The following is a 13,650-nucleotide window of genomic DNA, read 5'->3' on the forward strand; positions in this document are numbered from 1 at the left end:
TTTTCCTTGGAGCTGGATTCTCGTGGTCAAAATGAGAATTTTTATTTTTTTTTTCCAGTTTGAAAAATGATAGGAAGCACAAGTTTAAACGTGCCTTTATGTAGAACGTGCTTTTTGTCTGGATGGGATTCAAGGACAGCAAAAGTCAGTCTCGAAATGCTAAACTTCATGTTTTTTGGAAATACGAGGTTTCTGCCTATCTGGCTTCATCTAAACACCTAAACTCTGCTGCTGGCAATGGCAAGTATAGTCTGGGAAGCTGCATGCCAAGGCAGTAGGTTTAAATTCATAAGTGATTATTATATCATGTAATGACCCAGGGTATTTTGTGTAATTGCAGACATTCATTACATATACAATCTTTATTTACTTAAATGCCACGTAACACAGTCATACTATTCTTTTTGTTGTCCATTTAGATGTGTAGTTAATTACTGACCAAAGTGTCAAAGAATGAAAAGGTTCTACTGTGTTATTCAACACTATATTAATTGTTGAAGAAAGGAGATGAAGATTAAACACATGCTTTGCCTAATGATTTGGAATAATGAATTAACTGACAGAGTTTGGGTTTTGTTCTGTTACCTGAACAAGCTTGTACTTACCAAATGTTGTCTGTAGTTATGAGAAGTGATTAACACAAACCAGTTTATGTTAATGATTTTGCAGTAGAATTATGCCTTTAAGTGTGTACAAAGCCTGGATCATCTGAAAAATGAGAACTCGTGTGTGTGGTCTGGTTTGTTTTTTGACACCAAATTTTACTGCATTAGATTTCTAGTATGGGTAGGAAAAATTGGAAAACGGACCTCACAGAGGAAACAGAACATAAAATTAATAAACTTGTATTACTCGTACACTTACTTATCTTGTTGATAAGTTGATCACAGCAACATGGCAGTGTTTTTATAGATGCTTCCTTTGCACCTATATTACTGCATGTCTGCAGTATCATAGGTGTCACATTCTTGTCCAAGGTGGTGAGAAAGCCTCACCAAATATAAATGCAATTCCAGTTAGTAGGATCAGAAGAGGTTTTTGTTGTTGTCAGTGTTTGTTTAATGGTTATTTGGATCACAAATGAAGCAATTCCAATAACGTATCAAAGAACCTGAGTACATTATCTTGCAGGCTCAGAAGGTGGTCCTAAAAAATTTATCATCTTCTGTTTTCTGCTGACCTGTGTGTTTGTGATGCAATTGACTGAGTCCACTGGGCAGGATATTTCTCTTCTCTTATGATCGGATGCTTTCCAGTTTCAAGGATAATGGGCATGTGTCCACACAAATTAGGATCTCGCCAAGGAAAATCCATTTGATGAAGCTAAGATGTGATATTCCTCGTTTGACACTAATGGCTTTGGGAGACCCAATATTTGTTGGAATTAATTTTTATTCTTGTCTGTTGTCTGGTGAGCTGTCCAAGTTAATCAAAATTGCCATTTGTGGTGATTGTGGTTAGTGCATTTATGAAAGATGAAAACAAGATATGAATTACAAATAAAAGCTAAGGAAAAGTTGGAAGCTATGAAAACATAGCAGGGAAAGCCGTGAATAACTAAGATTTCATCTGTTTATAAGGATATTCTGTAACTGATGGGTGTTGTAGCTTCCATTGTTCTTTTGTAGCTACTTTTGAGGTGAAAGGGATTACAACATGATCTCAAGTGCCTTTGACAGGCTTTCCTTTATTTATTTACAGATAGATTTAACAATGTACCAGCAGCAGGTGGAGTTTACCAGAAAGAGAATGTTGTCCTTTCAGGAAAGGAGTACAACTCTTTACGTTCCCATTACTGTTAACCATGAGTTTTACTTGGGAAGCCAAACCTCAGCATTGTATTGGAAAAAGGAGAAGACTGATGAGGGGCTGATGAATAGGATGCAGAATCTATTGTGATGGATACAATTGGGAGAAGACAAGTGAGAACACCAAGAACCACTGAAACATATACACCTTCTAGACTGTCCAATCAAAAGAGTTGTACTGACAAGCATAATATAAAGAAGAGGAATATAGTGACAAGGAGGAAGAATTAATTAGAAATAAAGACTTCCTTTTTTGCTATTAGAGCCCTTTAAATCCAAGTTAGGATGATGCTGATGTCCCCTGTGTGATGGACTCAGCAACTCCAGTTTAATTAGGTTTATCTACCATATCGGGTTTAAAAAAAATCTTATTTCATGATCTCGTAGTTGAAGAAAGATCTGGTTATTTAGAAGGTATTTCAACCACAGCAGAGAAATGTGAGTGAGAGGTGATTTGTATGTTCCTAGGTCTTCCTCTGTAAACTATAAAAGTGACTTGGAAGATAATTTTTCTTGGTTATCATACGTGGCAATTGGGACTTCAGAGCTTTGTTAAATATGAGGAAAAAAGGAAATGATGTGACAGCTGTGTCTGATGAGGTTCAAATAGGATAAAAAGAGAAGGCTTTAGGGGACAGTTAATTAACATTCTGGGGTTCAGTTAGCTTATCTGTGTGTGGATACCACTTCATAAGTTGTGCTTCAGAGTAGACAAGTCACTTGGTACTTAATACAAGTTCTTCAACAGTTGGAGCTTTCTGAAACATGTAAATTATTTCCTCTGATAACAAAACACAACTAATAAGGACTTCAGTATTATTTCATAAATAATTGGTGTATTTTCTCAATTATATATAATTGGTTAATATTAGTCAATATATCAGCTTTATCCCTGAAGTGAACTGTGAAGATACACTAAGCAAAGTTATGGATAGCACACAAATTTCAAGTGGAATTTTAACATAGGTTTTGCTTAGCTTTGTTCAGTGAGCAGCTTTAATGCATCAAATTGATTAAACTTTCATATTTTCACAGTAGTCTAATGGATTTATTTTTTTTTAATAGCTTAGAAATTTCACTTTTAACTGCTAAATTTTTTGTTTACTATCAGTGGGTTTAGATGGGTAACAGAACATTTTCTGAATTAAATATTGACACTTCGAACTGCTACTTCCCATGGTACATCCACTAATGAAACCTGAGAAGGCTTTCCAGCTCAAAAGGTGATGTGGTGAGGTTCCTGTTGCTCATTAACACGTAACTAATCTGCTGCAGAAAGAACAGTTTCTAATTTTTCTCACAATTTTATGTTTGTATCGGAGGCAAGCGGAAGAAAATAAGTTTTGGTTGGCTGGTTTAATGCTGTTTAAAATATTTAAAGCTGGCCTATTTAAGATTATACAGAAGAGTATGCTGGATTTTTACCTTCCACTGATCTGTCACTCTGTATTAGTTCTCAGGCTGGGGAAGCAGATTAGATCATATGTTTTTGTGCTAAAGACTGTTGATATATAGGGCTTTGTCATTACAGCAGTTTTATTAAAGGAGGTTACTGTCCCCAAGGGGAGTCTTAACATGTACTGTTATTTATGCACAGATGCCTCTGTCTTTTAAAGGGGTTGTTAAATTATATTTCAGTATTGGCAAGACAAAACATTCTTTCGGACTCCTGTTTATGCTTGGGCTGTATCTCATAAGACAACACAGAGGAAACATCCACAGTTTTCAGGCTCACAGAGTGTATGATTGGCTGTTATAATTGTTAACTGTGTTGTTAGTGCCTTTAAGCACTAACACTTATCCCACAACTAGGGAAACAAAAAAATAAATAAATCTGGCTTCCTTCAGAAACTCCTTTTTGGTATGTGAAGTTTAGCAAGTTCTAAGGGAGTGGTGCAATAACCTGCCTTGGTTCTTGTCACAAAGTGATGTGACAGGGATGTGCTCTGACCTGAGAAATGCACAAACAGATTTTTGATTTTTCTTTTTTTCTTTTAAACTCATTCCAACAGAATGGTCTCAAGTAAACTAATACCATGGCAGTTTTTAGGTAAAATGACATACAGTAGCAATTAGCCTTCCTTCATGGTGCCAGAGAGTCAGATTTCCTATGTGGCTTATGACCATTTTCCCTCTAGGTTTTGACTCCTGGTTGTATCAATGTACCCTGTATCAATCGACTTACTGTTGCCATTTCATAATGAAATCCCTGCCTAAAGAGCTTAGAAGAAACCTAAACCCAGTATTGACAGAAACAACATAGTTTGTGCCAGATGGTTGCAGGATGCATTGATTAAAGCTGAACTGTTAATCCAAGTCAAGCTTGGGTAAGTTCCCCCCAACCCTACTCTGGCATGAAACCACACCTTCATCTCCATGTTGGCTGTTGGCTTTCCCTGCTCAGAGCAGGAAAGGAGGGTTGGTGATGGACAGATTTCCTCTCCTTTGCAAGGTTGTGCTGATGACAAATTCTTAGGAAAATGGAAATTCTTCCTAGATCAGGAAAATTTTTCATGTCTCGCTCTGATGCAGTTTTAACTATCAGGCACGGATAGTTAAAATTAAATTTCTTTTTTTCTCTGAGCCTTGGTTTTTCTGGGTTTAGGAGGAGCTCTGATATGGATCCAGATTTAGCTAGGTGATGTAACGATGCAGTCTTCGACCAAAGCCTTGTCTTAAATAAACAGAACAGCCATTTGGCAGCAGCATGTCTTTCAGTAATTGTTGGCAAAAAGACTTTTACTCCTGTTATCCCAATTTATCCAAGTCCCTGCCAGCTAAACTTGCTTGTTTGTTTTTAGATGATGGTTGTGAAATACGTGGCTATCTGTCCCAAGCAGTCATCTGAAGATCTGATTCTGTAGAACCAAGCCTAAGAAAATGTAGATAGTTTTAGGTAATACTGTTATCAGAAGGGGTGAAGCACATGGAGAGAACATAGTGGGCTGGTTATGGAAATTATTCTGAGGGCTTTATGTTGTCTTTGGTTCAGTGACAAGTACAGAAATCAATATCTCCTAATACCTCGCAACAGGGAGAGAACAATTTATTTAGAGAACAACTCTAGCACACCCTGCTTGAGCAGTAGGTTGGACTAAATAGTCTTCCAACCTCAGTGATTCTGTGGTTACAGCCCTCAGGCTTTTGCAGAAGGTTGTCACAAAAGGCAGTGCATCAGGTTTATTTTAAAACCAAAGATTAAATGACACTTAAGGAGCATGCAGGCTGTGGTCAGGGTTGCTGTACAAAGTGCATTTCACCCTCAGCTACTGGAACAGTCCTGGTGGCTCCAGAAGGGCTGCAGAAAAGGTGCAGAAAGTTACAGCAGTAAATCTTGAATTTAGAGAGAGAGAGAAATGAAAGAAGCATCATGGTCCATGCCAGCAGACTTGAGTCATATCTTAACTTAGGACTTCAGTATTTAGTCCTTACTGAAACAATGGGAGAACTTCACTGAGGCAGGAGAACAATCTCTTTGCATCTGGATTCACTCCGAGATCACAGTGCCCTTTCTGTGCTCGCACTTCATTCTGGTCTCTGACGTGACGGGAGCTCTTATGGGGCTCTTTGTGACCGAAACAAGAAAACAATTCCCAAATGTTTTTCTTCTTCCAGGTTCTATGCAGGTGATGAATAAAACCAGACGGATCATGGAGCAGGGGGGTGCTCATTTCATCAACGCCTTCGTGACGACGCCCATGTGCTGCCCGTCGCGCTCCTCCGTCCTGACGGGCAAGTACGTCCACAACCACAACACCTACACCAACAACGAGAACTGCTCCTCTCCCTCCTGGCAGGCTCAGCATGAAATAAGGACCTTTGCAGTGTACCTCAACAACACGGGCTACAGGACAGGTAAGCTCCAGGCTGGCTCCACCTGGCCAGTACAGAGGCTCGTACGTGTAATATTTTTGGTTTTTCTCATCCTGGACTGCATTTATTCTTGTCATGCCAGCCCTTCAGTCTTGTGTGTTAGTTTAGCTTCCTCGTACTTTTACTGGTGGAAATGTTTACTTACAAACAAACAACAAAAATCCCAAGACTTTTTTTCAGAAGGTGGGAATAAAACAAGGTGCCTGCTTCAGCTGAAGGCATAGCACGTGTAGAATATGCCCTGAAGTGCACAGAATGACCAAGAAAGATGCTATGAAAAGGAATCAGTGTTTTGATTTTTTTCTTTTTTTTTTCATAAAGTGGATATAATAAGCAAATTAAGAATGGGAGAGAAGGGACTGCTCCTTTTGTGCTTTGGGACAATCAGCTGGTTTGATTTCTCTAGACAATCGATTCCCAGAAAGGTGTTTAGGATCAATAACAACTGGGGAATAATTGGCAAGATCAAGTGTACTCCTGAGAAACATGCACTACTCCTTAGGAACAGATATCCTGTAGAAAGGATTTCAGAAAACATGTAGCCTGTGTTTCACACCTAATTCCTTCTTTCTTCCCCCAGACATTAGATTTAGGTTCTTGACTGTGACAGTGGTTTTGTTACTTTTCTTTCTGATGCCTTTTATCATGATGAGAAATAGGCATAAACGTGGTTCTACTTGTGTTATTTATGGTGTATATATACTGTAATATTTTATTATAGTTGTTGTTAATTGTAGTATTGTATTGTAGTTGTTATTAATAGTACACAATTTTTTCTTGAATTTATAGTATTTGAGGCTTCCAGAAACTAGTATAAATCTTGAATAATAGTTGTAACAGAAGCAAATTAAATTTGATTATTTATTACAAAAAAATATTTCCTTTCTAACTAGTCACATGAGTTTTACATGTTATTGCTTTAAAGTCTTGGTCTTAAAACAAATAGGTAATTTCCTTGTTTTGATTATCTAAAATGAAGACCTGAGTTCATCTGGAAAGAAATAATTTAGGGGAAGGGCATGTACCTTATTAATTGGTTGCTGTTTCCCTCCCATTTGTCATTCCTGGCACTAATACCAGTGATCATAGGAATACCACACCAAGGTTAATGTTTTATTCTTCGTAGATTATTTGATTTGTGTTTACTCATGTTTGTCTCTGGTAATAATTTTTATATTTAGTGACTGTATTTCAAGAACCTGCAGTTTCTACTCACTTGAATAGCCATTGCAAGTGTCCTGGTGTGCATCTGTTTTACATTTTTAACTTAAGTTTTAAATTTAGACCCAAGATCTTAATGAATCCGTATTACATTATCACTCTACCTCTCTTAATTTGCAAACTAAACTTATTGAAGCACACATAAATAGTGCTTTTTCAGGTACAAGGCCATCATAAGGTGTCAGTGAGAGATCCTCGTTCCTGTAGTTAAATGTGACGTGTTATTATACAAATTGAAATGGAAATTGCCATCATTGCAGGCTGGTGTTAATTTCTGTCCCCCAGGAAAAGTCTTGAGTTGTTCACTTTGAAGGATGTCAGCAGTAGAAAGTATTTTTTTACTTTTTTTTCTTTTCTTTTTTTCCCCCCCCAAAGATGTGATCAGATCTACCTGCTTCAGAAACAGCAGGAGATTGTACTTGAGCACCTTGTCTGCTCAGTTTCTCAAGTTTCAAAAGTAACCTGCTAAGGGGAATATTTTGAAGGTTATGAATACAGTTTATCTGAAATGGGGAGTCCTCCTTGAACATGACTACAGTGAACAAAGGAAGATGTGGAAAGCACTGGAGTTCATTTGTAGGGTTGTTATTTTTTTTTATTTTTGAAGTCTGTGCGAGTACTGGTTTGCCCTGCAAACGTACAGTTTAGCTTCCTGATCCCTTGGGTTTTTGGTTTTGTGGAGTTTAGTTTTTTGTGTTTGTTGGGTTTTTTGTGTATTTGTTTGTTAGTTTTTGTGTGTGTTTTGCTGTTGTTTGTTGGTTGGTTTTTTGAAGGAGTAGAAAAAGATGCCGTGAGGAATAAAGCCTTTTGAGGCTGGCTTTTATACTTTAAGTTCACAGCCTTGGAATGAGACAGCTATTATTTTGGAAGGGAGTTGGTTTTTTCTTAATTCATAAGCCAGACCTTCTCTCCCAGTGCTTTTTCTCTTCTCTTTTTGTTTAATCTTGAAGGAAGAAATTCTACTCTTCTACTCCACTTGAACTTCCCTCTGGTTTTATTTTCTGCTACTGGTTTCACATCTCCCTACCCTCTTCTCTGTTCACTGTGGCCTCCCTGTGTCTTATGTTCTCTGGGGTAGTGGCATTTGTGGCTGGGATCTCTGCAGGCTTGTGCTGCTGCTGACACCCTTGGGATGTGCCAGTCTCATGAGGGAGCAGTGTGGTGGTGCAGGTTTCTCTTGCACGAGTTGCAAGTAAAAAATAGGAAAGGAGTTGGAAAAAGTGCATCTTTCCCGTAATTGGTCCTCAGTTTCAGCCTTGGTTGTCAGTTTTATGTTTTTGACACTTTAAAAAGTTTGACCAACTTTTTTAGGCACCGTGCTTGAAAGGATAGAGAGGAAAGTTCAGTCTTTGGGTGTAACAGGATTCTGCCCAACATGCACAGGCTTGCAGTCACTTGATGTGGATCAGTTAAATATCCTGGCAAAGAAGGGGGGGAAATTTCCTTCTGTAGTGGAAGCTGCTGAGGCAGTAGGTGTTACAGGCATGTTTCTTCTCCATTAACCTGTCTCAGTTTGAAAACTGCCAGTGTCATGAATAGCATCAGGTGTTCCTGTTATGTAGCCCCCACACGCTCCCTCAACACCAGATCCCAATCTCAGCATATTGTCCTATTGCATAATGTGGGAAATTAGGCAAGAAGGACAGTTTATGTAAATAAACCAGTTCAGCTGATGAACTGATCTTTAGAAAAGTCACTGCAAGCAACGTCTAAATCATTCCAACTTAAAATAGTGGATGCTGGTACTGCAGCTTGGAGCAGGGCATGGTAAGAATGGAAAAGAAACAAAGAGATCCTGTGGCAAACATTTCTGAATGTCAGTTCTCTGCCAAAGGTTCCTGTGTAAACATCTATCAAAAAAAGGGTCTGTTTTCTGTCAACATGCACATCTCTTTCCCTGAGACAGCTTTTAAAATGCACAATTCATTGTTGCATGCTCTGGGCCTGCAGCAGCAAATATCAGGATGTTGTATTGGAATACAGATTTAAAGTTTCCCTTAGACATTACTTAATGAGAAAAGCTTCTCTTTTCCACTTGTCTGGCTGGCTGAATGATTAAGTCTTAAAATTGGTGACTGATTCCAGAATATTTTGTCAGCTTTATCTGCAACCAGGAAGTGAAAAGACATGTTTATCTTATTAAATTCAACAGAACTAGGGACGGTGGGTCAAATGCAGCCTGGCAGAAGGACACTTTTGCTTCAACGATTCTTCTGGGAGAGTTCTGTTAATTTATGTTAGGGCTTAATGTGACTCAGTATGCAGCAAATGCCATCCACATTTTGGCTAACTTCCCCTCCTTGCTCCTTTTAGGAAAGTAGTAGAGCTAACCCTATTCACTTAAATGGACCTGTTAGCAAAGGGAAAAGCTGCTGCTTTTATGGTAATGTGTCAGTATCTCATGGTGGTAAGTCCATGCTTGAATTACACAAAGAATTAATAAATGCCATTTTGCACCAATTTTGTATTTTCAACCTAGAGAAAAGTCATTGTGGGAGGTCCATCTCTGCCATTATAAAATATTTTTTTGGGAATAAAAGTAATAATAATTCTTAGCACTTTCATGGGGCTTTACAATAATTAACTAATGAATTAATTAAAATTCAGTGGCAGTTTTCCATTTCCATCCATTAATATTAGAGTAAGAAGATACAGTGGCTGACTGCATTCATGTAATTATTTTGCACTTCACTGTCTGAGCCTTTGACATTTTAAAGTGATTTTAACAAATTGTACAAAAGAGGAGAAAGGCTACTGGTAAATATTTTTCAGGTTCATTCCTCTCCTTTTAATGTGACCATTTTTTAGTATCTAGATAAAGGCCAGGAGTCAAATTCTTAGGTTATCTGTTCTCTGCTTTAGATTTTGCTCTCCTCAATAGTTGCTGCTTGATATTTTTTTATTACAGAAATACTTACAAACTTAACTGAAGTTGATCTCTCTGTATAACAGCTTGGTAGGGAATAACTGGTGACCTGGAGAATCAAAGGGTAGACAGAAGCAAAGACACAATAGTGAAGTACTTTCTACAAGGCTGTGGGCAGGTGAAAAGCAACATTAAGAAGAGATGCAAGTTTTCATCCACACTCCAGTGCCCTGTCCAGTGTGCTGCACTTCTGTCATGTTACGTGCATAAAAAGAAAACATTATCCAAATCAGAGTAACACCCAGGAAGATAGATTTTGCTGTTGATGGAGGACTGAAGGCCATTGTTAGAAGTCATAACCAAGTGATTTAAAAGTTAGACTTAGTTTTTAGAAGTGATTTGCTTGACTAGGAACTGAAGTGTTGTGATATTCACCTCCAAAATGTCTAAGTGACTTTTCAAAACTGGGTAGCAGGTTTCTGAATTATTTATCTTGAAGGTAGATTAGTTTCCATAGACCTTTTGCTCTCTACCACAGAATCACAGAAGATGCTGAGTTGGAAGGGACCCACAAGGGTCATTGAGTCCAACTCCTGACCCTGCACAGGCCAAACCCAAGGGTCACACCCTGTGCCTGAGAGCATCATCCAAACACTCCTGGAGCTCTGGCAGCCTTGGTGCTGTGCCCACTGCCCTGGGGAGCCTGGTCAGTGCCAACCACCCTCTGGGGGAAGAACCCAACCTAAACCTCCCCTGACACAACTTCAGGCCATTCCCCCTGGTCCCCACAGAGAAGAGATTAGTGCCTGCCCCTCCTCTGCCCCTCACAAGGAAGTTGTAGACTGAGACAAGATATTGCCTTAGCAAGGTCTGTCAAATTATATCCGTTAGATGGTTTGAGACCATCAGACTTGAAAATGGTGTAAAAGAAAGATTCAGCAGAGTGACTGTATCATGAGAGCTGTTATTGCAAAAGGAAACCAAGGATCTTTGAGGAGTCCTGATGTGTAGCCCAAATCCACTCTCTCGGTCCATCTTACTGCTTCCGACAGGCTTGGTTCGTGGGGGTGAATTACTAAGCTGGTCTTTCAAAATCGTCAAGCTTAATTTACTAATGTATGTGCTGAGTTGTCTTTCCTGTACGCCCAAGGTGTGAGTGTTCTGCATGGCCCACATGGTTATACGCTTGTCCTCTACAGCAGCATACACAATGTAGTGGGCACTGGAAAAGCTCAGCGATATGGGAGTAGAACAATGAGCTCTATGGCATATTTGAATAAAGGACTTAGAGAACAGTGATGATTTCAGACTTGACAGTGCCTACAGTGTAAAATTTGCAGATAGATTCTAATTACAGTTTCTGGAAGTTAAATTTCAATTTCTTTGAGTTTAAGGAACCTTATGTCTTTTGGTATGATTTAGTAGCAAAAGGACTGCCCTGAGACTTTTTCCATGTGTTCCAAGTTAGAGATAATGGCACTTTCCGTCCTGGTATATCTGTTATGCATAGAAAGACAAGATAGGTTGTTGAGATGGATGCATTTCAGGACTGTGAGAGATAACTGACTAATTACCAAAAAAGTGTCAAATGTATTTTTTTGTCAAAAGCAAAAGGTAAACATACAGACAGCAATCCCCTGTAGAACCTAGATTTCTTCTTATTCAGTGAATATCTTGTTGAAAGGAAGTGTGTGGTTTTATTGAACCACAGTTGGACCTTTCTTCTAATTGGATTCGGTAAGATTTTATTGTTTTTATTTGTGAACTAATGCTTTTAGTAGTGTTCTTCCTGGTTTATTGCTAGGTGGGAAAAAGCAGCTTTGCTGGTTATTTGCTTTGTTAAAATACAGCAAATAATTCTTCTTGCACAGCATATCTCAGTATCTCAATATCTCTGAAACTCGGCAATTGGATTTTCTTCAAATCCTATGGACAGAATGGCTCTAAATGAAATTCTTTTGGGGGTGGCCCAAATAGCATAGTGCAGACTTTGGTATTTTAGTAAAGATTCAGTGTTAAGCTGCATAAACTTTTGCTTAACTATTTGTTATTAAAAAACGTCTGACAGTCCACTGTTGGGGAGGTTTTTGGGTTTTATGTGTGGAGGAAGAGGAGGAAATGTTCCATGTGATAAGAGGAGGATAAATCTAAATGTTGAGATTCTTCTATGACTGTGGTACATAGAAGGGGCGAGTGACACCGACAGTAAATATTTTTTGAAATGTCTTATTGTTGTGATTTTGACATTGAGAAACGTTTTGTGGAAAATCTGAGTGGTCAGGACTGGCTTCCAAGGCATATGAGCAGACTGAGCAGTGACAGTGAGCTGTGTTGGGAAGTCACCCACCTTTGCCCATCTCCTGTAGGAAGTGATGCTCTGGTGATACACCAAAACATCATATCCTGAAGTGTAATAAAGATTGGTGATGTCAAAATTGCCATTTCTTGAGTTTTTCCCTTTAACTTTCAAAGGATGTGTGAGAGGGATGTTAAGAAAAATATTTCTGCCTTACAGTTCTAGTTGTGTTTAAACTTTTCTAAGCTGTGCTATAGGCATTAGTGAAAGGGGGCTTTGGCCCCGGTTCCACTGGGAATTTTCTTACCTGAGGAAGGACAAGCAAGACTTGGCTCACTGTCAGCATTCTTCAGTTTGATTCCTTCTTGACCATTTCAAGATATTTGATTTGAGTACTTTTGTTTTATTTGGCTTCATCTGCTCCCCTCCAGCCAATTCCCCCGATTCATTAAATAGATCTTGGCACTGATCCCTGACCACAGCTGAGCAATGTGCAATACAAACTCAGGAAGAGGAACAAAGGTGTCACAAAGATTACTGTGCATTGCCTTTGTCCTGTTAGATATCAGACCAGTCCCCTGGCATCACAACCTGTGGGCAACTCTAACTGCAGTGCTTACAAGTCACTGTACAACATGGGTTTTGCAACTATTATGTTTCATGAATTGAGTGGTATTTTTTACTCCAGTTACAGAGAAGAGCTGTGCATGTAAAGGCTCTTGCCTTTAGTACTACTCCTTTTATGTCCCTGTGATGATGGATGGAGCATGTGATCTTTAAGAAAATTATAGGTGTATTATAGGTTAGAGAAAAATTGGCTGTCAGTGTGCAGTAGACTAAAGTGTGTGTATATACACCTGTACTCCTTTTAGTCTGCCTGGTGAAATACTTCAGTGAAATCATCATTTCAAGAACTACTGCAGGCATACAAAAGACAAGAAACAATGAAAAGTACTTGGAACCCAGTCTTCCTTAGCATCCTGAAACTGATGGAACTAAAGGGATCTGAGAACAAAATGTAGTCTTAAAAATACTCTAATATTTAGGAAAATCACTGTATGTTTTATGCAACCCATTAATTAGATTACTGCAGTTACTGAGGTAATAATACTAATCTTCTAATCCTTGCAGGAGTGTTGTATTTCCTGTTGTCACAAAAGGTGCCAGCTGGGATGGTTTTGTTCAGGGGACTTCAGCAGTTAGGAGTTACTGATTTTTGGAAATTCTAGTCAATTCCTTTGATACCTACTAAGAACTGATGTCTAATCTTTCCCATGGAACTGAATTTAATACTAAGTTATAGAATTTTTCTCTCAGAACCCCCATATTTCTGCTGTAAATACATTAATTTCACTGGGTTTATTCCATTGTACATTGTCAGTTTAAGAGTGTATCTGGCCATGATGTGAATGCAAAACAGAGTTGACCTTTGAGCTCACTGCTTGTTCCATGCATACTATGCAATCTGAGAGTACTTTCTCATCTGCTTTCCTCTGATTGTCTGTCAGAGGACAGAAAGTACTGACAGTATATAGATATACAGCAGAAATAAGGTCAGAAATGCCCACCCCCTTCACCTCTCCCAA

At 38.7% G+C, this 13,650-nt stretch overlaps 1 protein-coding gene across 6 annotated transcripts in view; it reads left to right on the top strand.

Moving 5' to 3' along the window:
* SULF2 (sulfatase 2) overlaps positions 1 to 13,650 on the top strand; it is a 116,798-nt gene that overhangs the window by 57,736 nt on the left and 45,412 nt on the right. For all 6 annotated transcript variants that reach the window (XM_027697501.1, XM_027697500.1, XM_027697495.1 and 3 more), the window contains one exon: positions 5,424 to 5,663. In XM_027697501.1, the coding sequence (XP_027553302.1) occupies positions 5,429 to 5,663 (235 nt within the window). In that variant the 5' untranslated portion in view covers positions 5,424 to 5,428. The remainder of the gene's footprint in view (positions 1 to 5,423; positions 5,664 to 13,650) is intronic.

The sequence above is a fragment of the Neopelma chrysocephalum genome, unplaced genomic scaffold (assembly GCF_003984885.1).
Source record: "Neopelma chrysocephalum unplaced genomic scaffold, ASM398488v2 Primary Assembly neopelma1_119, whole genome shotgun sequence".
NCBI classification, from domain to species: domain Eukaryota; kingdom Metazoa; phylum Chordata; class Aves; order Passeriformes; family Pipridae; genus Neopelma; species Neopelma chrysocephalum.